This window comes from Paramormyrops kingsleyae, chromosome 9 (genome assembly GCF_048594095.1).
Source record: "Paramormyrops kingsleyae isolate MSU_618 chromosome 9, PKINGS_0.4, whole genome shotgun sequence".
Taxonomy (NCBI): Eukaryota; Metazoa; Chordata; class Actinopteri; order Osteoglossiformes; family Mormyridae; genus Paramormyrops; species Paramormyrops kingsleyae.
In genome coordinates, this window is record NC_132805.1 from 9,010,659 (window position 1) to 9,035,864 (window position 25,206).

At 48.5% G+C, this 25,206-nt stretch overlaps 1 protein-coding gene and 1 long non-coding RNA gene across 4 annotated transcripts; both read right to left on the bottom strand.

The window, feature by feature from the left end:
- Positions 1–84: 84 nt before the first annotated feature.
- csf3r (colony stimulating factor 3 receptor) lies at positions 85–17,502 on the bottom strand. Of its 3 annotated transcripts, XM_023821179.2 has the most exons (17): positions 10,344–10,492; positions 9,572–9,717; positions 7,863–7,935; positions 6,235–6,534; positions 5,644–5,773; positions 5,381–5,550; positions 4,628–4,791; positions 4,171–4,321; positions 4,007–4,086; positions 3,443–3,653; positions 3,158–3,346; positions 2,958–3,059; positions 2,377–2,520; positions 2,134–2,274; positions 1,917–2,013; positions 1,232–1,313; positions 85–947 (listed from the first exon to the last, which is right to left on the bottom strand). In XM_023821179.2, exons 3-17 carry the CDS (start codon positions 7,924–7,926, stop codon positions 483–485), a joined length of 2,490 nt encoding a protein of 829 aa, XP_023676947.2. In that variant the 5' UTR covers positions 7,927–7,935; positions 9,572–9,717; positions 10,344–10,492; the 3' UTR covers positions 85–482. The 3 variants fall into 3 exon arrangements, with proteins under 3 accessions (XP_023676947.2, XP_023676945.2, XP_023676946.2); XM_023821177.2 differs by lacking the exons at positions 9,572–9,717; positions 10,344–10,492 and adding an exon at positions 17,356–17,502; XM_023821178.2 differs by lacking the exon at positions 9,572–9,717 and having other exon boundaries at positions 10,344–10,500.
- Positions 17,503–23,228: 5,726 nt separating this feature from the next.
- On the bottom strand, positions 23,229–24,747 carry LOC111848882 (uncharacterized). Its single transcript, XR_011992791.1, has 3 exons — positions 24,638–24,747; positions 24,440–24,498; positions 23,229–24,253 (listed from the first exon to the last, which is right to left on the bottom strand). It is a non-coding gene; the product is annotated as an uncharacterized lncRNA (long non-coding RNA).
- Positions 24,748–25,206: the final 459 nt, after the last annotated feature.

Genomic DNA, 25,206 nt, shown 5'->3' on the forward strand with positions numbered 1-25,206 from the left:
GTAGCTTGTGTCTGTCAGAACTTCCTTTAATATTCTTTAGATGTCTGAGCATGATGGAAATTAGTTAATAACATATTTCAACGAAACATTTAAATTATAATCTTTATTTTAGACGTTCGTCAAACATTTTTATTTTTAAAATGTATTCACAAATATGCACCAGACAAACAAATAGAAAACACATGAAAACACATTATATGTAAGTATATATGCAGATATTCATATAGAAATTCAGTGTGAATAAACCATCCGTTGAAAATAATACGCATAAAAATTCAGTTGATGAGGTTGAGGCGTTTTCCCTGTGAAAAAAAATCTATGTATAGACATATCAAAAACGTGTAGCAAAAATATACATTACATTCATAGTCTTATCTTTCCTGACAAAGAATCACTCCATGATCTTTTAATGTACTTGGTTATGAAAACAGGAGGTTATTAATCTGTTGCAATCCTGTTATAAATCCAGTGACGCGGGGCCCTCAGTACAAGGGATCAGCGTTGTGTATCTCTAGGGCCCCCAGCATTGGGAAGTCACCCCATGACACACAGCCTCCCTTGTGAGCGCACAGCTCCCCACCGCATTCAGGGAAGGACCCTGACTCGGCTCCACCCTCCTGAGATGGTGTTGGGCTGGATGGTTCGTCCCCTAGGAGAGGCTGTGTGGACTCAGACCTCAGGTAGCCCTGGGGTGGGCCCTGTGCCTGGCTCCTGTATGGGCTGGTGAAGACCACAGTGACATAAGGGACCGAGTCCCTAGGCGATGGGTCCCCACCCGGGCTGGGGTGAACCTCCGGGCAGTGGCCAGTGTCGCCGCCCTTCTGGCTGCCTGGCTGGCAGCTCTCCTCCGCCTCACTGTCCTCCTTCTCCGGGATATCCATGAGGTTGAACCACGAAAGGTTCACAGGTGACGCTTCATGGATGTCCTGCTTACGATGACTGTCCTTCTACAGTTTAACACGCAATATGAAACATCATTCCATGATGATCCTACCTGCAGGGTTTCCAAAATTATGCTTTCTGGATTATTGGATAGGATTTCTCTCCTTTGGGATACAAAATAACTGGTTTAATGAAAATGGAGGATTAAAAAGAGGCTCTAATGTTGTTTCAGTGCCTGAAATTGCAGGTCTGTCTTTGTCAGAAACTACATCACCTGGGTTCTAATCATTCGTAAATTTTTCTCTACCGGACCAGCTGATCCTGAGACAACAGCTTTATCTTAACCAACCTGAAGCATGCCAGCGTCCTTCCAGTCCCTGATGCTGCTGTTGGCTGGATCCGGCACCACTGGCCAAAGCCGCATCTTCAGCCTTCAGTGGAGAAGCCAGTCATCAGTGGTATTATGATAATACACTAGAGCAGTGTTTTCCAATCTGGTCCTCGGAGACCCACAGACAGATGTTTTTGCTCCCGCCCAGCTCCTGCAAAAATGTGGACTGTCTGGCAGGGAGCTCGGAGGGAGCAAAAACGTGGACTGGCTGTGGGCCCCGAGGACCAGATTGGGAAACACTGCTATGGAGCACAGGAAACACATACAGGAGTATCTATGGCTATTGTTCCCCAATCCAGTCCCTGGGGACCCACAGACAGTCCACATTTCTGTTCTCTCCCAGCTCCCAGTAGGACTGTCTGTGGGTTTCTGAGGACAGGGTTGGCCATACAAACTCCACACGTGTTGACCTGGTCAGAGACTCAAACCCTCAAATTCCAGAGGCATGAGGCAACAGTGCTAACCACTGCGCCGTCTTGCCCCAACCCAGACCAATCCAACTACATTCCAAAATTTGTTTTTGGAATGGTCCAAAGCGCTGGGCCCCTGTAGCATGGTGTAATTCCTTGACAGTGTGAAACATTAGATTCGGTGGACAGCGATGTGCTTTGGGGGCGTGTGACACGGCGGGCCTCAGCCTCACCTCTTGCGCTTCTTGAAGCAGACGACGGAAGCGACGGAAATAGGTAGCAGAAGAAGAATGCCGATGAGAAAGGCGCTCATCATGATGTCCCAGAAATCTGCAAGCAAGCCACGGAAGGGCAATTCAATGCACTCTGCCAGCTTAATCTCTAGATACAATTGGATAGAGGTTGGGGTCTTATTTAGTGTCGTTATTTGTTAAAAAATTAACTCAGAACCTGTTTCTTCGGTTTTAAAGGTCAGGACGGTTCCGTTGCGGCTTCCGCCGTCTGTGCTGGCCTGGATGAGGACTTTGTACATGGACAGCGGCTTGAGGTCTTTCAGGATCAGCCTCCTGTTGGTCGGCTTGATCCTCACAGCTGGAAAAACGGGGAGTGGGCAACTAGAAAGTGAGCCTTGAAATGGGAGGAGCCATTCCATCTTTACCACGCCTCCAACATACAGATCATGTCTTTAAGTACCTTCTGCTTGGTCCTCTTCATTCCAGTAGTATATGGTATAACTGACGATCCCGTTTCGGTGCTCCAGTGGGATGTCGTCCCAGGTCAGCTCGACGCTCGTGTGTCGGATCACCGTGGCCTGCAGCTGAGGCGCCTCGGAAGGCGCTATTGAGATACGGGTCGACCGTAGTCAGAATGCAAACCCAGATCCCACTATATCCTGGTTCCCTCTCACAGAACCCTTCCAACAGACATCCCACTGGGTCTCAATTAGCGATTTGTCTTAAGACGAAAAGTCTACCCTGAGTTCACATTTAACTATAATATGACATCTGACATATGGTTGACCTTATCAAATTACAATTAACGACTTTTTAAAAAGTCAAACAGAATTGCAGCATAGAATGAGATCGCTGACAGATAAATATGGGCCTGCAGTTCTCAGAGATGGCCACTAGAGGGGAGGCTTGTCCCAAAGTCGGTCACGCAATGCGTTAAAACAACGGGAAGTGTTTGGATGGAAATGACTTTGGCTAATACGGACAGCCATCTCATCACTGCAGTATTTAGCATTCTGGAGACCATGTGTTCCTTACACCCACCTTTCTCTAGGGTGTAGGCTTCCACTGTGCGCGGGGCACCTATTCCTTCATCATACCTGGAATACACTGAGATCTTGTAGGGCTGGTATGGCTCGATTTCATCTATAGAGAAACAAAGTAAAGGCCATCAGAAGTCATAGATAATTCTCTGGTGTCCGTGTGCAGTATAATAGGAGCAGCCGGCCCAGCGGCGCTCAGACCTGTGATGAGGAAACTGGATTCGCTCTTTGCAGCCACGCCGAAAGAGAGAGAGATGAGGCCTGACTCCGAAAGTGGGCTCCATTCAACTGTAAACCCAACCAGAGCAGTAGAGTTCGGGGCCACCCAGCTGACCAGGAGACTGTTGTCCCCAGTGGGAGAGATACTGAGACCGGAGACGGGATCCAGGGCTGGACAGAGAGCAGGACACAAGTTCCTCACGTTAGGTGTCTGCATTACAGGAGCTCCCGGTGACAGCAGAGAGAGCGGACGGGGCCTGTCTGTACCTGTGTGCCGGTATGCCGGTACCCACATGGGCACAGACTCTCCCGCAGAGTTGCTGGCTGTGATGCACACCCTTGTTGCCCCCGGGGGCAGGCTGAAAGCACAGTGGCCGTGCACCGTGTCGCAGAGTACATCATGCCTCCTGTCCGGAGGCCACTTAAGCAAGACGTGGTAAGACACATTCCTGCCGTTGGCTCGGAACTGGTCCGATGGCTGTGATTGGTCAGAAGCACGATGAGGGGTGGGGTCAGAATCCGGCAGGGTTTGTAAAAAAAAAAGCCATTTAATGTCACTATTGATACATCGATACATGTGATATTTATGCATTATATTAGTAGTTTTACTGTGTGCTGCATTTTAAGGGGTCTCACTGAGGGTCTTTAACCAAAGGAGAATGAGGGGCGTAACTGTAGGGTTTACGGTGATGTATCCATCTGTATAGACAGGTGGAAACTGTGAGCCACTTTGTGTAAAAGCACGAGATAAGCAGACAAACTGGAGAGGGCAGAAAGTAGAATGACTGCAGTGGCGCTTAATCACAGCGAGCGCTCTCAGACTTGAGTCACCTTCCAGAAGAGCAGCGCAGAGCGCATCCCGGACGGCTCCCCGAGGACCTTCAGCCACGTGGTGAGGCGACCCGTAGGAGCTGGCGTGGAGGAGGTGAGACGGCCTTCAGAAAAGCGGTGAATGATGGGGAAGCGAGACTGTGGTGGCTGGGGGGGGGGCTCACCTCTATCAGGGGTGGTGCCTTCCAGCGGTTTGCTCCAAGCGCTCCAGGGCCCTGGGGGGTAACTCACCCTCGCTTGGGCACGGTACTCCGTGCCATGGAGCAGGCCGCACTGCTCCACCGTCTCTGGGACGAACGGGTTCTGCATGCGCTTCTAGAAATAGCCGGAACACCACGCAAAGGCAGTTAATGGAAGTGCCGGGACTGGAGTCCTGCACTGCAGTTCCTTTGGTCTTCAGCGGCACGACCGAACCTGTCTGCTTGCGTGTAATGATGGGCTCAGATTCCCAAAGACAGAAATCGTTCTGCAAACTAAACATGATTAAAACACAAAGAGCCTTGAAATGCGCTTGATGGAAACCAGATCAAACGGTTCCTACTTATTGCTGATGTTTCTTCTGTTTCTGTGCTGATTCGGATCAGGACCTTGATATATCAGACCCGGCTCTGTGGACCGTACCATTGCCGAGGTCCAGTGCTGGTTGTCCGTGGCTCTCAGGCTTATATTCACGGCCACGTTCACCACCCAGGCCTGGTGATCGGAGAGCTTCCATTGCATCTTCAGGCAGCCCGGCCTCTGAGGCTCCGCCCACACTTGCAGCACCTCAGGGGGGTCAAACTGGGCTGGGGAGGGCGAGGAGCGACAGAAGGTGCTTAGAGTGGGCAGTAGCCCACAGGGCTCTGATGGGACTTAGGCTGTCTGAAGCTACTGTTAGCTATTCTCTCTGAACTTAAAGTGCTCCGGCACATGAGAGAGGTGGCCAGGCGCAGTGCGGCAAAGACTTCAGAGGCTGTGGGTTCTAATCCCAAGTGGGTCATGGTGGTAACAAAAAACAAAGACATCTGGAGAGGAAGGAGCTGAATTTTTTTTTTTTTTAAAAAGGGTCGTTTAAGTAACACTGTTACAAGGCTTTAAAAAAATGGTTTAGTTAAAATACTACATTTACTTAATCTTTACTTAAAAAGTCGATCAGTAAGGTGCCTACTGTACAGACACAGTGTGATCTTATGTTCTTCTGATGTTCCTTGAGAAAATAAATCGAATATACGGCCCTGTTATTGAGGTATACCTCAAGCTCCCATTAAAGGGTCAGTAAAATGACCACCTGTGTCTGTGCTTTATGGGGACGAATAAAACTCCTTCAGGCTGCCAAGGTGAGGCATAAAGCAGAGGTGGGACGGATCGTGCGGAGACGGCAGCACCGGCCCCTACCGTTCTCCATGGGGTCCAGGAGCAGCGCCTCGGATGAGGTCTGGCCCAGGGCGTTTGTGGCCGCGACGGATATGCGCGTCTCAACGAAGAGAGCGAAGTCGACTCGCGGGATGGTGTAGGTGTGCACCCCCTCAGGCAAAGTGTAGGTCTTCCTCTCTGTCCTGAGGTGCCTGAGAATGACAGCGCAAGCTTCCAGGAGACTGGAGACGCACGGTAGCATCTGACGACGCACTCGCGGCGGCTGCTGGGGGAGGGGGTGTCACCTTATTTCTGTGTGCAGGGTGTAGGCCGTGGGCAGCAGGCTATCCGGCCCGGGTGTCCACTCGCAGGTGAGGGTGCACGGCCTGGTGAGGTTGGTGACGCAGCTCAGGTTGCGGGGGGGCGACGGCAGGTCTGAAGAATGAAAGACGTAGATCAGAGGTATTCAAACTGTGGGGTGTGGCCTCCCCCTGGTGGTGTGCAAAGGAATTGCAGGTGGGCACAGGTGAGGGGGGGAAAAAAACAAAACTTTTAGGAATGTTGAAAATAGAGAGACAATCAGTGCCCAGAATTTCCCTGGACTTTGATAAACTGTGTGCAGGAAAACTGGCACATACTTCCCATTGAGCTGTAAAGTGAAGTTTATCTGGAGTCAGTGTGTGTGTGTGGGTGTGTGTGTGTGTGTGTGTGTGAGGGGGGGACGAGAACCTCAACATGGGTTCCGGCTAAACAAATGATCAGTGAGAATATTCTTACAGTAAATATTAACAAACAACGATAATAAAACAAGCAAAGTATTGATTACTCTCATGGTGAATGTAAATGTTACTATAGTTATAAATGATCATCTGTAATAGTGCTGGGTGAGCACTTACATCCCGCTTGGACTGTCACCCCTGCCACCTCCTGACACTCTGTCCCAGTGCGGACACAGCATATTAGGTCCCCCCGGGCGTCTGTGAAGCTGGGCACGACCACGTCGTAGCTCCGTGCGCTCTGATTGGCTGGCCGTCCCGCAGGAAGGTGTCGCCCATTGAGACGCCACTCGACCCGCACGTCCCGGCCCTGTGCCAGGGGGCAGCCGTCGCTCAGGATGCAGGTGGCAGAGATGGAGGACCCCAGATGCACAGTGTTTGCCGGAACCCGGACCTGAGCGCAGGGGGAGGAACTCACAGCTGCAGAGCCGTGACAGACGAGGAAACCATTAAAGTCAGTGATCCACCTAGTGGCTGGAGGATGAACTGCTCCTCTGATGCTCATAAATGAATAGCATTTCTGTACTTTGAAACTACAAGTTTCCAAAATAAATTTTGGAAAAGGCGGGAGACTATTTACCTCAATATCAATGCATCATTTCTGTTCCAAGCATATTCACACAAATTAAAGACTAGCCTTCAAAATTGCTTCCTTTTTAAATAATCAGTTGTATGATTTGATGTGGTGGTGCAGTGCTTAGTACTGCTGCCTCGCAGTAAGAAGGTCCTGGGTTCGATCCTGTGGTTGGGTATAGGACCTTTCTCTGTGGAGGTTGTGTGGGTTTCTGCCAGGGGCTCTGGTTTCCTCCCACAATCCAGAAGTGTGCATGATAGGTTAATTGGTGGCTCTAAGTTGGCGCTGTGAGTGTGTTGGTGACTGTCCAGGGTTGGTTCCTGCCTGCGCCTGTTGTTCCTGGGATAGACTCCACAACCCCAGTTGGGATTAAGTGGTTACAGCAATGGATGGATTATTTGATATTTATCCAACATTTCTTTATTTCCAGGGATTTACCACAAATCTTTTGTCTGACTGGTCAACTACGTGGTCCCCTGGTCACAAGTGTTCTGCGATGGCCCTATCCATCCATCCATCCATGTGCTGCTCACGCAAAGCCGGCTCTCCATGCCAGTATGTTACAGAGTAAATTGATTTAAATAACTCGAGTATAAAAAAGTAAACACCTTTACAATGGAGCTTCTTCTAAGCACCGTGATGGAAGAACAGATGGATTACAACATGGTTGCTCCAGGGCTTCCATATCTCAGAAAAACCATCAGAAGCAGCTGCGCTCTTCACTTTCTCTGTCTTCTTTTCCTGGTTTATTTTCTTAACTAAGCAACTCGCCTGGATTCATAAAGCTAAAGGCAGTTTCATTTTTAAAAAATAGCTCCCCAGGGTTGCCCACCCTGTTTCACAAGCTCCTTCCGTCTCCTGACACGACACGCCGAAGGCCTTTAACCAGATAACGCACCCTAACGGCGTGCTAACAGCAAGACAGAATACATGCAGAATAACCAATCACAGGGCCCTCCGGATGAGGGAAGTCAGCTGTCAATCACTCACTGAGTGGCAGGTCTTGGGAAACATTGTTCTGTTTCCTTGAGGTATCGTTCCAAAAAAATAAAAGTACCATCCTAATTTCATAACCAGTGCTGGTCATTTCAAAATGTTAACTCTGCTGTAGCCTGCCAAGGGAAACGTTTCACGTTTTGCATAATGATCCATCACGTTCAGTAACCCTGCTTACCGCTTTCAGGATCGATAACAAACGCTAACATCATCCCAATAACTTTGGTCAGCAGTGATGCCATGGTAACAACCTAAAAGGAAAGAAAAAATGGTACAGTGTTAGGAAGAAAGCGGGAATGTACTATAATTAATTTATGGTCTTCCTAATCATCCAGTCTGCCGTGTTATAAAAACATTTCTCATACCTACTAAATCACCATCTCTTGTTATTGTCACAGATTTACATAGCAGACATCTTGTTAAATTGTTCACACACATAGAGGTCATTTAATACACCTAGAGTATAACTGTTTACACATTTAACATTCTGTTTACACATTTAACATTCTGTTTACACATTTAACATTCCGTTTACACATTTAGAATTTTGTTTACACATGTAGAATTCTGTTTACGCACATCCACTGGTGTTAGTTGTATCATTTACACACAAATCATTTACTTGGAATTACATGTGCACACTTTCAGTTAAATAATTTACATATTAAAAGTTACATTTATAGTTATCGATAGATTTCATATGTGCATCATTTCTGTGCCAGAATTTTATTATGTATCAATAACCCTTGAGAACAGTCTAAAGCAATCCCTCCTTCTGTGTTATACTGTTTCATGAGCTTTCTCCCTTCTTCCTTTGTACCTGTGTTCATTTTATTTGTATATTGTATGATCATAAGAGGTGATTCACTCTGACAGTCAGCAATTGTGACTTTCCTTCTGAAAACTGCATTATCTATTATATAAGGTTGAGAATTATGATACTGACAGACTGCTCGCACCAATCACTATTACAGGTTTATTAAGTTATAAACTGTGTACCAGCTTTTCATATCAGCTTCTGTCTTGTGTTCTGTATTAGATCCAGGGTGATCTTATTACAAAAAGTAATAAGTTAGCAAAATTATGTCAAATCAAATCCCTTTATTGTCAGTTCACACAGGTGTGTGCATGCTTACAAATAGTAGTTTTGATATTAGCCAACATTTCACTCCCCTCATGTTGTAGGTTCGAATCCCCCCCCCCGCTCCCCTTCCCTGTGGAGTTTGGATGCTTTCCCTGAGTTGCCCCAGTAGGATTTGCAGACCAGGGGGTCCCTTGGCAAACCAAAATGAAATTCGACCTGGTTACAGTCACCAGTCACTGATTTAGCATCCTGCAACCAAATTTTGTTAGTGATCTCAAAAGGGGGGCATTTTCAGTTGTTCAGACAAAAGGGGCAGGTACACAGGCACCCCCAACCCCCCATGTCCATGAAGTGCCGGGTCCAGAACACAATCACCAAGGGTGCATCCAAAATTTGCGAGGGGGCACGACCCCATGACCCTGTCCCAGCCGTGGACTGATTGCCCCGCACCTGAGGGTGCATACAGTATTATTCATTTGAGGGGGTTATGCCCCCTCAGGCACCCCTGTAAACCCAAGGCTGGTCCTGTGATGGATAGGTATCCCATCCAGCTGTCACAAGCCCTGTGCTTCCCAGGATAAACTGCAGCGTTTATGGAAAATGGGTATTTATTTCAATTTTTATATGCAATTGATTTTTTTCCATGCCATGCCACCTGAATGTTTATTTTGATACACAATTCAAAGTAAAGATTTTTGATTTTTACAATTTTTGTGAACTGTACATTTCAGAAGGTGTCAAGCTAGGTTGATTAATACAGCACACCGTATAGGTTAATGCGTAAAAACGTGGTGCTTATTTACTCTGAAAGCTGATGTGATCCTGGCGTTTGCTGAACCTTTGTATCGCAAACCGCGACCGCGAAGCGCAGCTACGGGATTCAACCAGCCCGCATCCGGCTCTGTTTGCTTCCCTGCTTATCTTAGCACGTCCTGTATCGTGAATGCCGCTGAAGAAATAAACCAAAAGTTTATTTAACCGCTGAAGTTAAACCAAAGAAAAATATTAATCAATAAAGTACCAAAATAACACAGCAACATTAAGCATATATATATATATATATATATATATATATATATATATATATATATATATATATATACACACTAACCACATTTAAACAGTACGTGTTGGACTGCGATGATAGTTGAGTATCGCAGATAAGTCAGAGTGACGAATGACTAGGTAATGGACTGCAATTGGCTGGGAATGAAAAGTCTCACTATTCACACTCTGCACGGACAGAGAGCCTTTGGCCAGATTTACTACCACATATATAAATCTACCCACATAAATATGAAAATTTCAGTTACAACGCGAATAAATATTAAATATGACTATTTGTAGTGTAATTACGTGTACAATGCAGTTCGCTAAAACAAGCAAATTTATTGCAATAAGCTTTAAACTATGACGATATTTGCCTTTTATTATGATTTTTTTCCCTTTTTATTGATGAAGGACAAATCAATACCGTTAAAATGAGAATAAGAAGTTGAGGAATGTCACTTTAACAAATCCACAGAAGCAGCTTACTTTCCTTATGAAAAAATATTTGGCCGTTACAACACTTACTGTTTCAGACTTCACTGTGGAACCAGACCCAGACCCACAAGGAGAGACAGCAGCGACCACAGTCTGGTCAGGCTGTCAGCATGGTGACTAGGAGGCAGTTATGGGTACACGCAGTCTCCCTCCCTTTTCTGAGAGCCGGCAACCCCAGCCTTGCGTTATCTCCATGCCGAGGCGTGTGGACGCGACATCTCAGTAAACAGTCAAACCACACGCTTGTGAAACCCTCCTGTCCTGCCATTGTTCGCACAGAAAGGTACTGGCAGCCCATGTTGTGCTCTGTGAGTGTATGTAACGTGTCCTACTATTTGGGGGGGGGGGGGGGGGGGGTGCTGTGCAAATATTTAAACGGTGAAACTGCTCACAATGGTTTTAGCGTTTGTTCGTTCCTTTGTTTGTTTGTTTGAAGCCTTCAGCAATCCGGAACTCTCTTCCCGAACACGAAGCCTTACAGATTTCCCACGTAACACCGTTTCGGAAGCTCAGGCCGAGCTGGACGTGGAATGGTGATGCTGCTTAAGCAGACGCGTATGTCTCAGATCCCCGCAGTGGCCAGACAACCTGTTTCAGTACCAGAACTAAGCCCTGGGATCCGACTGGCCAGAACCGGCTCAGCTCAGAATGCTAATCACCGGCTAAAAGGATGCCATGCGGAGCAATGCGAGTCTGCCAGTGCCCCCCCCCCCCTCCCAGATAGGGTGCCGCCTGTGCATTTCACGGGCTCCCCTTTGTGATAAAACAGCTCCTGTTGTCTCCTTTGTGTGTGTGTGTGTGTGTGTGTGTGTGGGGTGGGGCGGGGGGGGTTCATATTATCTGCCATTCCCATTAGAGGCCATATCTGTACCAGGCTCCGCTCCATCATTGGGGGGGCTTATTTCCACCTGATCCTAAATGCACTTTGTTTCCTGCAGAACGGGCTTTGCAGAGCAGAAAAACAATTGTTTTTGAAGGGATTTATTTGTATATTCATATACACGTTATGCAAAACGCATTACGGCTTAATGTACTGGCATTTATTTTCCCCCAACAGATGCTGTTTTCCAGAAAAAATACACTATATTCTAATGGTTTCTCTGCTTTTCTCAGCAAGAGTGTATTCTCCATTATTATGATAAAATATTTATGAAGTTTGCCTGATCGTTAAATACATAAAAGATCCCGAGAACCATATTATCAAGACAAAATAGACACAGGCTTGAAAAGGAGGATTTCATCATGCACTGATAATGTTTTTCCACTGCTGAGCCGTGACATCGGCCCACCAGAGAGGATTGTTTTTCCATTACTGTCCTCAGCATGACAAACCTTGACCAATTCGACCTGATTCCATACTACGAACCAACTGTGTTAACCTGGACACCTCTGACATCATCAAGCCATACAGAGCAGTTTTAAATTAAGAAGCATTGAACCATTTAATATCTTATGTGTTTTACAAAGATTAATACATCCCTCCATCCATTCTCTGTATCTGCTTGTCATATGTTGGGCCACAGAGCGTCGGTCTAAAGCCTGTCCCAGAACCGATGGGCACAAAGTAGAGAATAGCCCAGGATGGGGCATTAACCAATTACAGGGCATACTTACACACACCAGTCACATCTATGGGGAATTTGGCAACTCAGACTAACCACAGGATGATTTTAGACAGCTCCGGGAAACCGGAGTACTCAGAAAAACACCGACAATCAGACAGGGAGAACATGCAAACTGCACACACAAAGACCCAGGACAGAGACTGAAACCCACGCAAAGTCTGTACAGACAGACTGAGGTAGGATTCAAACCTCTGTCTCACTCAGTAAACACAACAAAAGCAAAATAATAGAGTCATAATTACACAAACATAACCGTTTGCCCTAATATCCTGTGCCTTTGTGGCTACCTGTACTGTGTAATTTATCAATGGAAAAACCCATTACAGGCTGCTTTTACCTTTGCTGGTACATCTAAATCTTGATATGCTATTTGTTTTCCTGTATGAAGATTGTTTATTGCTACTTGTATCCGAATGGACCTGAACCTCATTCTCTGATATTAGCACGCCAGAAAAGACGGATTCGGTCGTATAAACTTAGCTAACAGCTCATCAACTTCCCGTCAAGGCTAGGTGCAGCTCGCTATCTGTAATGAAAAAGGAGTAAATCCAGGCCAGTTAAACCTCATTCAATGAGAGACTTATCAGGCCAGAGTACCCCAGTGCTCCCTAACCCGCCTCGCTGACCTGACAGCCTCTTTGAGGGCATTTTACATGGTCTGCAAGCTGTTTTTTGGAGTGTGACCTGTGTCAGGCCACATCTGTGAATCTGTGACCTAAAGATAAGACGGTAAGCCCCTTATTTTCCGCTTTTCCTTCTGTCTCCTTCTCTCAGCCACCCAACCCTCAGCTCACAGACCATCAGCTGGACCCTGATGTCCAGCCTGCAACAATATCTGCAGCAGTGTTCCCTAATCTGGTCCTTGGGGACCCACAAAATATGGACTGGCTGTGGGTCCCTGCGGACCGGATTGGGAATCACTGCTCTATAGCATAGATCCACATGCTGCTGTGTTATGGTCTGCATGTCTGTGTCTGTCTATGATTTCCATTTCAGATTCTGTGTTCCTGGTATTCCAGTTGCAGGTTTGCTGTGTCTCCATGTGTGCACTGCGCCAAAATCGGAAAAACGGGTGTATCAACTTGTTTCTGTTTCGTGCTCATCATTTCTCCTGCAGAATACCACCAAGCCCCATTCGGAAGCTTTTGCTGCTCTTGACTGTTGCGCGACTGATTGTGGTTTGATATCCTTTGACCTTTATATACTTTGACTTTGGTTCTGTTTACTGGCTACCTCTTTTTGGATCCCGATTTTGGCTTGGTTGCTTCTTGGAAATAGCATGTAAATGTTCCAGGTCAGCCGTCAGTCTTTTGGCTTAGGGCAGGAATCCCAAATTCCGCTCCTGGTGGACCAGGATCCGACGCAGACTGCAGATTTCCCTGTTCAAACACACTTAGGAAATCCGGTAGCTGATTAAGATGCGTTTGGCCAAGGAAATCGGCAAACTGTGTTGGTTTCTGGCCCTCTAGGATGAGAGATGGGAAACCCTGGGGACACTTAGTAATGGTTCACACAGTTAGGGACCCTGTTCACTCTGCTCAGCTGCTTCTGTTTTCCATCAATACATTTATTTATGAATTTATTTTCTAAAGACAATTTTTCAGGACAGCCACACATTTACCTTCTCTGAAAGGACTAATCAAGCCTTTCCCTATATTATAGTGTTGGGTTCTTTTCAGTAAAATGACTGTAAATTGCTGAAAAGTAGGGCAGCTTGTGAAAAAGGTGCCATACTGAGTATAATCTGATCTTCTGGGTGACGGAGTGTGACACTCTGGCCTTGACTGATGGAGTGTGACGCACTGGCCCTGGGTGAAGGAGTGTGATGCACTGGCCCTGGCTGACGGAGTGTGACGCACTGGCCCTGACTGGTGGAGTGTGACGCACTGGCCCTGGCTGACGAAGTGTGACGCACTGGCCCTTGCTGGTGGAGTGTGACACACTGGCCCTGGGTGATGGAGTGTGACGCACTGGCCCTTGCTGGTGGAGTGTGACACACTGGCCCTGGGTGACGGAGTGTGACGCACTGGCCCTTGCTGGTGGAGTGTGACACTCTGGCCCTGACTGATGGAGTGTGACACACTGGCCCTGGGTGATGGAGTGTGACGCACTGGCACTGGGTGGTGGGGTGTGACGCACTGGCCCTTGCTGGTGGAGTGTGACGCACTGGCCCTGGGTGACGGAGTGTGACGCACTGGCCCTGGGTGACGGAGTGTGACGCACTGGCCCTTGCTGGTGGAGTGTGACACACTGGCCCTGACTGATGGAGTGTAACACACTGGCCCTGTCTGTCAGAGTGTGACGCGCTGGCCCTGGCTGACAGAGTGTGACACACTGGCCCTGACTGATGGAGTGTAACACACTGGCCCTGTCTGTCAGAGTGTGACGCGCTGGCCCTGGCTGACAGAGTGTGACGCGCTGGCCCTGGCTGACAGAGTGTGACACACTGGCCCTGACTGATGGAGTGTAACACACTGGCCCTGTCTGTCAGAGTGTGACGCGCTGGCCCTGGCTGACAGAGTGTGACGCACTGGCCCTGGCTGACAGAGTGTGACACACTGGCCCTGGCTGACAGAGTGTGACGCACTGGCCCTGGCTGACAGAGTGTGACGCACTGGCCCTGGCTGACAGAGTGTGACGCACTGGCCCTGTCTGTCAGAGTGTGACACACTGGCCCTGGCTGACAGAGTGTGACGCACTGGCCCTGGCTGACAGAGTGTGACGCACTGGCCCTGGCTGACAGAGTGTGACGCACTGGCCCTGTCTGTCAGAGTGTGACGCACTGGCCCTGGCTGACAGAGTGTGACGCACTGGCCCTGGCTGACAGAGTGTGACGCATTGGCCCTGGCTGACAGAGTGTGACGCACTGGCCCTGGCTGACAGAGTGTGACGCATTGGCCCTGGCTGACAGAGTGTGACGCACTGGCCCTGGCTGACAGAGTGTGACGCACTGGCCCTGTCTGTCAGAGTGTGACACACTGGCCCTGGCTGACAGAGTGTGACGCACTGGCCCTGGCTGACAGAGTGTGACGCACTGGCCCTGGCTGACAGAGTGTGACGCACTGGCCCTGTCTGTCAGAGTGTGACGCACTGGCCCTGGCTGACAGAGTGTGACGCACTGGCCCTGGCTGACAGAGTGTGACGCATTGGCCCTGGCTGACAGAGTGTGACGCACTGGCCCTGGCTGACAGAGTGTGACGCATTGGCCCTGGCTGACAGAGTGTGACGCACTGGCCCTGGCTGACGGAGTGTGACGTACTGGCCCTGGCTGACAGAGTGTGACGCACTGGCCCTGGCTGACAGAGTGTGACGCATTGGCCCTGGCTGACAGAGTGTGACGCATTGGCCCTGGCTGACGGAGTGTGACGTACTGGCCCTGGGTGACGGAGTGTGACACTCTGGCCCTGGCTGATGGAGTGTAACACACTGGCCCTGGCTGACAGAGTGTGACGTGCAGTATTTATAGCAACCATCCAATATACCCATGTATTTTTCAACTTGATCACTAGTATACCATGTTTGGCTAGTTAGATGCCTCTAATTAATTAACTAAGTGTGGGTGGTGCAGTGGTATGCATGATCGTAGGGTTTCCATCGTAGGGTTTCCATCGTAGGGTTTCCATCGTAGGGTTTCCATCGGGTTCTCCAGTTTCCCCCCACAGTCCAAAATCATTCTGAAGTTAATCTGAGTTACCAATCTGCCCATAGGTGTGAATATGTGCACTAATGGTGAGCGTGCCCTGCAATGGGTTGGAGTCCCATCCTGGGTTGTTCTCTGCCTTGCCCTTGTACCCCTCAGAACTCTGAATAGGACAAGCGGTTACAGAAAATGGATGGAATTAATCAAGTGAGCTGGTGGTGAAATTTACCAGGTACATGGAATGGCTGGGGTGCCCCTGGGAAAGTTTTGGGACGGTGTTCATCTAGCCATCCAACAAGATATCAGCAACTTTTTAAAGAACAGAAGAATTTATCTTAGTTTTTATTTCTCTTAGTATTTATTATTAATGTTAAGGTTAATTTGCATAATATAAAATTGTTTTTTTTTTTGTTCTGAGTAAATAAACACTTACTGCCAGATAAATAGCTTTAAACGTTTTCTTTAAACCCCTAAGACTTTTGCACAGTACTGTATGTAAAATGCATGCCTAATCCTTAGAGCTGTGGTTATAATTCTTCATCTGGCATGATTATATATAGTAGTGTCACAGAGGTGTTCTTCATGCTTTTACCATTGGAATGTAGAATAATTTTTTAATGGAGAATTTTTCTTCATTTGAAGATCAGCATAACACAGGAGCTTTGAGAAATTGACACACTTTGTACCACGGAGTCTGTCTCTGTTCCAGATAAGAGCGCAGTTATGACACCATTACCACAAACTGTTAACATCGCTTTTCATTTTCTCCTCGTCGCTCTCCCCCTCTTTCGTGTGTCAGGAAGATTACGACACATCCTCAATGGAGAAACTGCTTTTTACCAGAACAGGGAGGTCACTTCAGCTGCTTAGAGCTCCTTCTGTCCTCCTTCCAGATCTGAACTATCAGCAACACCTGTACTTCCTCAAGCCAGGAAACAGAGAGCCAGCTGTTTGTGTTGGACAATCGTTTGGAGAACTGGGTCCCATGTCTGGTTTAAGCTAAAGAATCTACTGTTACAAGGTCACCTTTACTGGGCTCACATTTTGGAAAATGCAGGAGGGACTTTCAGAAAAGCAGAAGAATTTAAAAAAAATCTACCATACATCCTCTTTTGAGTGATTTTGTGTCGATGTTTTGGTTACTAGTTTGTTGTGACACTGTAATACCTTCCTAGGAAACCAGGAAAATAATTTGGTGTTGGCGATGTGAAGATAAAATCATGTTTCTGAGCACAAACAAACGTAAGAATGGACATAGGAGGCTAATCCACGGCATTCTGAATGGGAATTTCACCCCTTTGTCAGAAAAATACAGAGCCTTTCTGTGTGTCAAGCCAACACAATCTTCATTTTGCGTCTGTGCGATTTGCCTAAATCTTCATAGGAACAAACAGATGTGCAGCAGTGTTTTGAACTGGCACGATACATGGGCACGTTTTTCTGGTACTTATTGCCAGCACCTAGTGCTGATCCCATTTTTCAATTAGGCCAGGCTCTTAATCACATTATTGAAATAATTATCATCACAGTTGGGCTCCTCACCTAGTGTTTCAGGTGTACACCAGGTGCTAATGAGGAGATATTCTCAAAACCGCAAGATTACGGCCCAGGAGGACCCAGGATCGACTTCTGCCGGTTTAATTAGAGCCAGGAAGCGCGTGGGGAGAGAGCAGACGGAAAGGCAGAGGTAGATAAACAGCACAGCAGCTGAAGAGAAGCAGCGAGGACAAGGGCGCGCCTCTGCTGGCCGAATCCCGCAGGGACACGGATAACTCACCTCACACGGGCCGCTCGTCGACATCTGTTAGGGGCGTGAAAAAAGAAATAAAAACATAAAATCAAGATGCAGGAGATCGGAGCGGCTTTGAGGCTGCGAGACGCAGGGAGGCGCAAACTAGCTTTGGTGTCTGAAACTGGAAGCTGCTGCTCATCACTTTTTTTGTTCGTCTTGTAAATCTGCTGACTGTTTTCTTTCTTCCTCTCCGAGCAGGACTCTTATCTACTGGGGAAAGTGAATTTCTGACTGGGAAATCTGTTTCTGGATAGTCGTCAAATTTTATTATTAACTAAGTCAGGGGTGAGCCGTGTTAGAGAGATGCTAACGGTGAGCTTCATAACGCAGCGGGAGCGTAGTGGAGCGCACCTCCAGAGCCCCGGTGAGGATTGGCAGCACCATGGTGCCACCCGCTGCTAAGCCAGCTGGGACGGTACCAGGGACGCCGGGATGAAAAGGAGGACGCAGCTGCTCCAGAGACAAAACCTCTTAACCGCAAAAGAGTGGGGGCGTGTCCTTCAGGGGCTCCGCCCCATACGAACCCTTCAGCTGACTTTGAAGTGTCGATGAGGATTGAATGGCAGGCTGTGTGCTAGGAGCAGAGAGATGGGGTAGGGCGACCCAGCTAAAAATAAGCTGGGGGGTCATATTTGGGGGGGGGGGGCAGAGTCGAACCTTCTCTGTCACTGTTCATAAAATGGTCGCCAGAATAGGAACGAGCTCTAATATAGTCGTTAATGCCACCTTGAACCCGGGGGGGGGGGGGGGCGAATAAGCCCAACGAATGATCTACCGCGAGATCAGCACATCAGCACACGATCACCTACACGTCCGGCTGGAACGGCCCCAAGTGACCCAGGCGGGGGGAGTTAATGAACGCATAATGAACTGAAAAGGGAATGGGGGGAGGGGGTGGCTCACCAAGAAGATAGTAGACGCTCATTAAAAACACATTAACCGATTATGACATCATGGACACGTCTCACTTGATCTTTTCCCTTAATCATCAGTAATGAAGGGGAGCTTCATTCTGGTTGGGTGTTAGATGGCACGTTTCAGTGGGCCGGGCCGGAACTCAGGGGTCCCGGTACGTTCCACAACGGGGCTCTGCATTTGACAGTGGCTGGGTGCAGTATAACACATCAGGATGGGGCAGAGGAGCGTGAAAAGCGATTCAATCAGTGCTCAGAGGGCAGGGTGCGTCTCGCTGCCCTTGGGACGGGCCGGGAGGGGGGAGGCGACCGAGAGGTTTATCGCAGGCTGTAAAAGCTCACCTAAAGGATTATTAGATTTTTTTCCCCTTGTAAAGCAGAATCGAGACGCAGCCTAGCTTGTGACTGTGTTTCCCACTTTACCTTGACTTAGCTTTTGAGGGGGAGGTTTGTATCTCTAATTGATATACTCCAGGCATGGGTGCAACAACCTCAACATATTTGGGCGCCCCCTGCTGTCAACATGAAGCAACACCAAAGGCACCTGTCCCTTAAACTAAAACACAGTTTCTTCTGCACCCTCGTGTTTGACATCTGCTGGTTGCAGCCCCAAATCCTGTCTCTTGCTGGCCAGCTATGGTGTCTGAAGTGGACTGTGGCCCAGGACCACAACGAATGAGAAATTTTGAGTGGGGGTATGGCACTGTACAGCATCGGGGGTTAACGGGGGTGTCTCATTATCGCGGATTTCGCGCATTGGCTCTCGCCAGTCCACACTGACAGAAGTGTCGCTTCAATAATAACATACGGATGCTGACCTGTCCGTTTCCGTAACGCTTACTGAGGAACACCAATGCTCCTCTCATCTTGCCATCAGAGACGTTGATCGTCACGGCGGCCACTTAACTGCGGAGAGCTTGGCACGGAGCCTGCGTTTGGCACTCGGCCGCGGGCCGCAAACCCCATCCTCAGGATCGTGCAGCTCAATGAGGCCTCTTACCAGTTGGGGGGGGTAAAAATGGCTTCATCCCTCCCCCTGCCCGCTATGGGCCAATGAGGTCCTGAGCTCATGACGGCCTGTTTGAGAGGACAATTTGGAAGGTAGGAAATGAGACACTTTGCAGAGTTGATGGTGCTGGGGCGGGGGGGGGGGGTGGTCAAAGGCGGAGTTGAGGCTGGGGGGCCAGACAAGATGAGTTGAGGTCTCCACACTTCCTTACAGGGTTCTGTTCTCTCCTATCTAGTACCAGTGAGGGAGACGAGTCATCAGGATTGTCTATCGAATGTCACCCATGTTGCCTCCTTCCACCCCCACTTCGTTAAGAACACAGGACCTTGGTGAGGCTGTGTCGGCCCTGGGGGGGTTTAGGTTGGTCCCCCTCAGAGCAGTTTGCAATCACACAAATAACCTTAATCCTAACAATGACGACCTTAACCCCTACCCAGCCATAACCTTAACCATAAGTAACTAAACAAAATAAGACTTTTAGCATTTTTAGTTTTTTTTGTCAAAATAACAGGTTTTTATAAATTTCCCCAAAGTGTGATGTATACCTGGACCACACACACACATACACACACACACACGCTCATTAGGCGATCGGTGGCCCAGCTGACCTAGTCTCAGTTGCTAAGGACAGCAAACCCCCCCATGGGTGCAAAGTGCATCACGTACAATGACATCAATGCACCAAATTCCCCCAGGGCAGGTCTGCCTGTCTCCCCAGATGTGTTGAAATATGTTATAGCGGCAGTGGTGGGGAGGCTGGTGCTGTTTCATGGTTGAGGTGATGCCTGTGCCCAGAGCAGCGCTGGAGTCCATCTCCCCAGCCTTCCTTACACTCCTAAAGGGGGGGGGGGGGGGGTGTTTCTATAGAGGACGTGGAAGTGACAGCATGGCAGAGAGTTACAGATTGAACAAAACACCAGAGTCCCCCCCCCCCCCCCATCACAAACGAGCTCCCCTGGGCCCTCATTATATTAAAAAGGACTTCAGCCACAATGCTAGCGTAGCCACTTAGCGCTGCTGTTTGATCTAAAAGTCTGATGAGGCCAAGCTGATCGCCTGACTGAAGCCCCCCCTCGGCACGGCGCAGCCCGTCCCACTCCTGGTCCTTTATAGATGATAAAAGCGAGGATGAAACAATCGCTCTGCACCACCTGGTTGATGTTTCTCACAGCCGTGCAAATGAGTATTGAAGCTTAATGGATCTCATCAGTCTTTCGGCCTGTCACGTTTTCTGGAGGCTTGCAAGAATTCGGCAGCTCTTTATAAAAATTCCACTTTCCTTTCGTGCGAAATACGCTTCTAGGCTTCTCGCTCTCATGACTGACAAATGTCAAGAAGCGTCACATCGATGCCAGGATTCAATCAGCGCATCTATTAAGCCTGATTAATTGGGAGCGGCATTGAAACAGATCCTGATGCAGACAACGGCTCCCCGGACCAGGATTAAGACACCTTGGTGTAAGGAATGGGGCTCATAATCATCCAAAACAAGCAATTAGCTAAACGAACCATGATTAACGTAATTAATAAACACAGCAGCAAGTAACCAAGCCTTCTGCACATGCTTGTTTGGACAAAAGCTAAAAAAAATGCTTCTTTTTTTTCCCCATCTCACCCGTTCAATGTCATGCATGCATAATATGCATTTTGGTCACGCCCCTCATTTGCATATCACAGCGACTCTTAACAAGCCCAGAACACCAATCAGGAGGCAGGTTCGTATTCGCGGGTGTTAAGGCAGAACCATCGGAGGCGGACTCAGCTTTCTAACGCACGTGAGAGTCATTCATCTCCATGCAGGGGTGGGGGGGGCAGGGGAGGAGGGTGGGTCTCGGCTGCCACCACACGGCCGTACCGTCCCCGAGTCGCCCTCCGCTTCACGCCGGGTGCGGAGCTGTGATTCACGGGGCCCGTCAACCGCTCCATAAACCGCGGCTAATTTCGTCACGCCATCCCGCTGCTCGCCGATTCATAGACCACCGCTGCGACCTCCAGCATCCCGCGTACGCGTCACGCCTCGGCTCGCTGACGGAGAAGAGAGCCTGGCAGTAAGTGACGTCCCTCACAGTGGGGGTGTGGGGGACTCTTACCGATTAATCAAAACGTCACGACCAAAGGTGCACTTTCGGTGGCTGCCCACTCATTCGAAGACGTGAGCATGAGAGACGGGACACTCGGCGGGGCACTCTACACAATGGGGCGTCGCAGAATTTCACATCCCATCGAAAGGCAGAGGGAAAAATCCATCTTTATTATCATTCTGGGAAGGACACCCAGGCATGTCCTTCAGAAGCCTGTGCGATCGTCTAGCCTAAGGCTGACCTCACTTATATTTCAGAGGAAATGATTAGATCTGTGATTGTGCATTTCCTGCTGTACGGTAAACCTGTGCAGTCCACGTCCCGATCCAAAAAGAAAAAAAAAATAATACAAATAAAAAAATCAAACCAACAGATGGCACTCTGGGACCGTCGGCCATTACTCAGGGACATCCGTGCCTGACAAAAAAAATTCAAAAAACAGATTTAAAAACATTTCACATTTCAGTGCTTATTCCACAGGCGCAAGCTAATTTACAAGAAAGACAATTCGCATCAAGCAGCTCGTAACGTAGCAGGGGTTAGCCCTGCCCCACGCGTGCCACTCTGAGAAGCATTGGTTGGGTTGGGACCCCTGTCCCGGGGATGGGGCCTTGCTGTAATAATCCTCCCACTGGGGGAGATGTCATTCATTCATGAGCTGCTTTTCTAAATAGGGCCACAAGGCAACACAACGGCTTCTCTTCCATGTAACTGGCGACAGTCACGAGCATTACTGCTGCGCTTATTTTTCATAAATTGCACTGCGCGCTTCATAATGTGTAACGGTTCACGTTTTTTTTTATTGTAAAAAGATAAAGCTTCTCCCCCCAGAAAAAGAACCATCCAGACAGGCAGATGTTCTCACAGATGTGGGCAGAAAATGAATAAAGAGAGCAGGTGGCACACTGATTGAGGACTCACAGGCTGACCTCAGAGGTGCCTGTTTAAATCTCAGGCAGGACCCAGCTGTGCCCTTAAGGTCCTAGTCTTGATTTGCTCAGGAATTCAACTGAAAACCTTAATAAAACCCAACAACAGTTACTACGCACTATTGGGCTTTTCAGAGTCGCTTAGACCGCTTCTGAGCCACTTGGCTTTGCATAAACGAGGTTGGTAAACAACCAAGTCTTATCAGACCCTACATGAACATCAAACATAATAATGGCAACACACATCACACTTAGGTGATCTCACATGCCCATATGTTCACACACCTTGATTTTAATGCAACGCTGCGGTTCAGGAACACCCAGCCAAAGATATATCCAAATTTTTATTTTATTAAAGGGGCAATGCAGCATTAAATCACCATCGCATCCATGCTAGCTGATTGATTTTGAGAAGAGCTTGCATCTGAAACATTAATAGTTTGTTTACATCTTCCCCAAAACAAAATCTTGAGATATAGTGCGAGACTAACCCAGGACCTGGACCAAGCAACTTCCACCTACTCTAGTGAAACTTCACATATACACCGTATGAAAGAATCAATGTGCATTTGGAGGGAACCAGAGGGGGATATCCATCATATGGAACAAAACCATTGTTTCTGGGGCTATTCACCATTTTCTCTTTCAAGCCCCATCTGGCTCAAGCAGACCACAGCATCTCATTAATACCAAGAGCCACAGTCATGAAGCTTGTACACCACGTCTCCACGTCGAAAGGACCCTGAAACCCCCCTCCCTGATTTAACCAGATTAGCTGTACAGCTTATGAATTTCCCCTCAATTACTGCAGTGTTTGTATATTCATGCTCCACATGAATGAAAGATCATCCTTTCATGGGGGGGGGGGGGGGGACCATTGTTCCGTTTTATCGGAAAGTGACCAGGGAAAGTCAAAGGCAAAAAGGACAGAAACTAGGAATCAATTTATTGAAGAGGCATGACATTTGATGGTAGAGATGGAAGGACAGCTTTTGAGGGACAGAAGAATCCAAGACCAGGCTGGATGCCCCCTGCAGCACTAATATCATAACAACTCTGGCAAGATGTAGAAGATGCAATTAATTTGCTGACTACCACTGAGCCGTAAGTCGCCATCTTGATCTGTGAATTAAATGGTTTGATTTGGCAAGCAGTATTTCGCTTATGGTCCCACAAAGTGGCATTACCTTCAACTGGAGAGCAGTCCATTCACAAGCTAACCGGGGGCGGCGACGACTCAGACCTGCACAGATGCACGCGGAGCACCACCATAGCTGGGAGGAAATGGCAGGGTAGGGAATGGATGGCTACTCCTGTCACTCCTAAGGGCAGCTCTACCTTGGGCTCCTTGACTATTGGTCATGTGGCTCTGCCCAAAGGAGACAGGGGCAGGTTTGAGCTCTCCAGGGCCACTGATATGGGAAAGAGGAAACCTGCCAGACTCAAACACCAAGGCCCCAGGGACAACGTCCCTAGGGACGTAAGGGTCACGCATGCCAGCCATTTGTCCAGCTGTGACGAAGCCATTCCTATAGAACAGCGGGTGGTAGTCGAGGTCTTCATGCTGCTCCAGCAGGGGCCCATAGCTTCTGGAGGCCAGATGACCAGGTCCCACCTCACCTGGAACAAACCAGTGGGGCAGCTGGAACGTCACAAGCTCGAGGTCCGGGTTGTAGGGGACGGGACCAACAGCAGGACCTAAGACAGGGTAGCCAGACTGAGGTCTCGTCAGTGCCGGTGCATGTTGAATCAGGTCCCCCAAGAAAGTACCCTGGCGCCTGGGGGCAGCACGGAGAATGTCGGGGCCATAATGATAACCAGGCATGAAGCCAGGGAAGGTGGTGTCAACTGGAGGGTAGTTGCTTTGAAGAGGCAGGGGTCTAGGGGGCTGGGCCCCACCCTGGAGAGCCCCAAAGGGAACACCATACTGCCCATGCTTGTAGCGGGAGGCTGGAAAGAGCAGACAGCACACAGTTAGCACACAGGCTGCCAGAAGCAGCACCCCAGAACCAAATAGCAGGTAAGCGTGAGCTAGGAGCTGCGAGGCCACAAAAATGTGGACTGTCTGGGAGACCAAGAGGATTGGGTTGAGAAACACTCTGTCAGGACCAACAGAGGAACGTGCTCATATCTCACCTCTGGATGCAGCCGCACAAGACGACCCCCCCGGCAGGACCAAACAAGGCAAAGACAGGCTGTGGAACAAAGCACAATCACCACAGTACTTTAGTTTGAGCTTTAGTTGCCAAAATGCTAATGCCTGCAGCCATAAGAGTCTCCAATACATACAAAAGCTTCGATTTAGTCCCTAAGGGCACATATAATTTTTGATACCTTAAAAAAACCACAAAAAGCTGCTTTATAGCCATACTTCATTCAAGCAACCAAATACACCAACCATTAAAACCACTTTACAAACACCTGTCACCCCAAGCTTTTTAAAACTTTTTCCAATCAGAGAGCCTGGGCCTAATCAGTGCCCTTTAACCAATCAGCTGCCATTAACCGATTAGCAGCAGCTGATTGGTTACGGACGCCAACAAGGCGCTCCGAGCTACTTAAAGTGTTAATTGAGGGCTTCTAATAGTGCTAACGAGCTTCCCGGTTTGGCAGCTATGAAATGTGCCGGCTTGTCCTTCAGTCACTCCCATGAGATTTCTGATTATAATCATTACCATAATGAAAGGGTTACCCTTTTAGAGTCGAAGATGGAAAACAGAATTTACAGGCTGTTAGGTAGAAATTCTGCTGTTAAATGTTTCCGGCACATTCAGAGCTCTTCTGGGCAGCCTGACCGCCTGCCACGATTCAAACACCTGTACGCCTTTTAAGAATGACCCTTACCGTGTGTCGGTGGTTATTTGAGTGCTCCGTTTTGGGTGAAGCTTACCTCCTATGCAGCG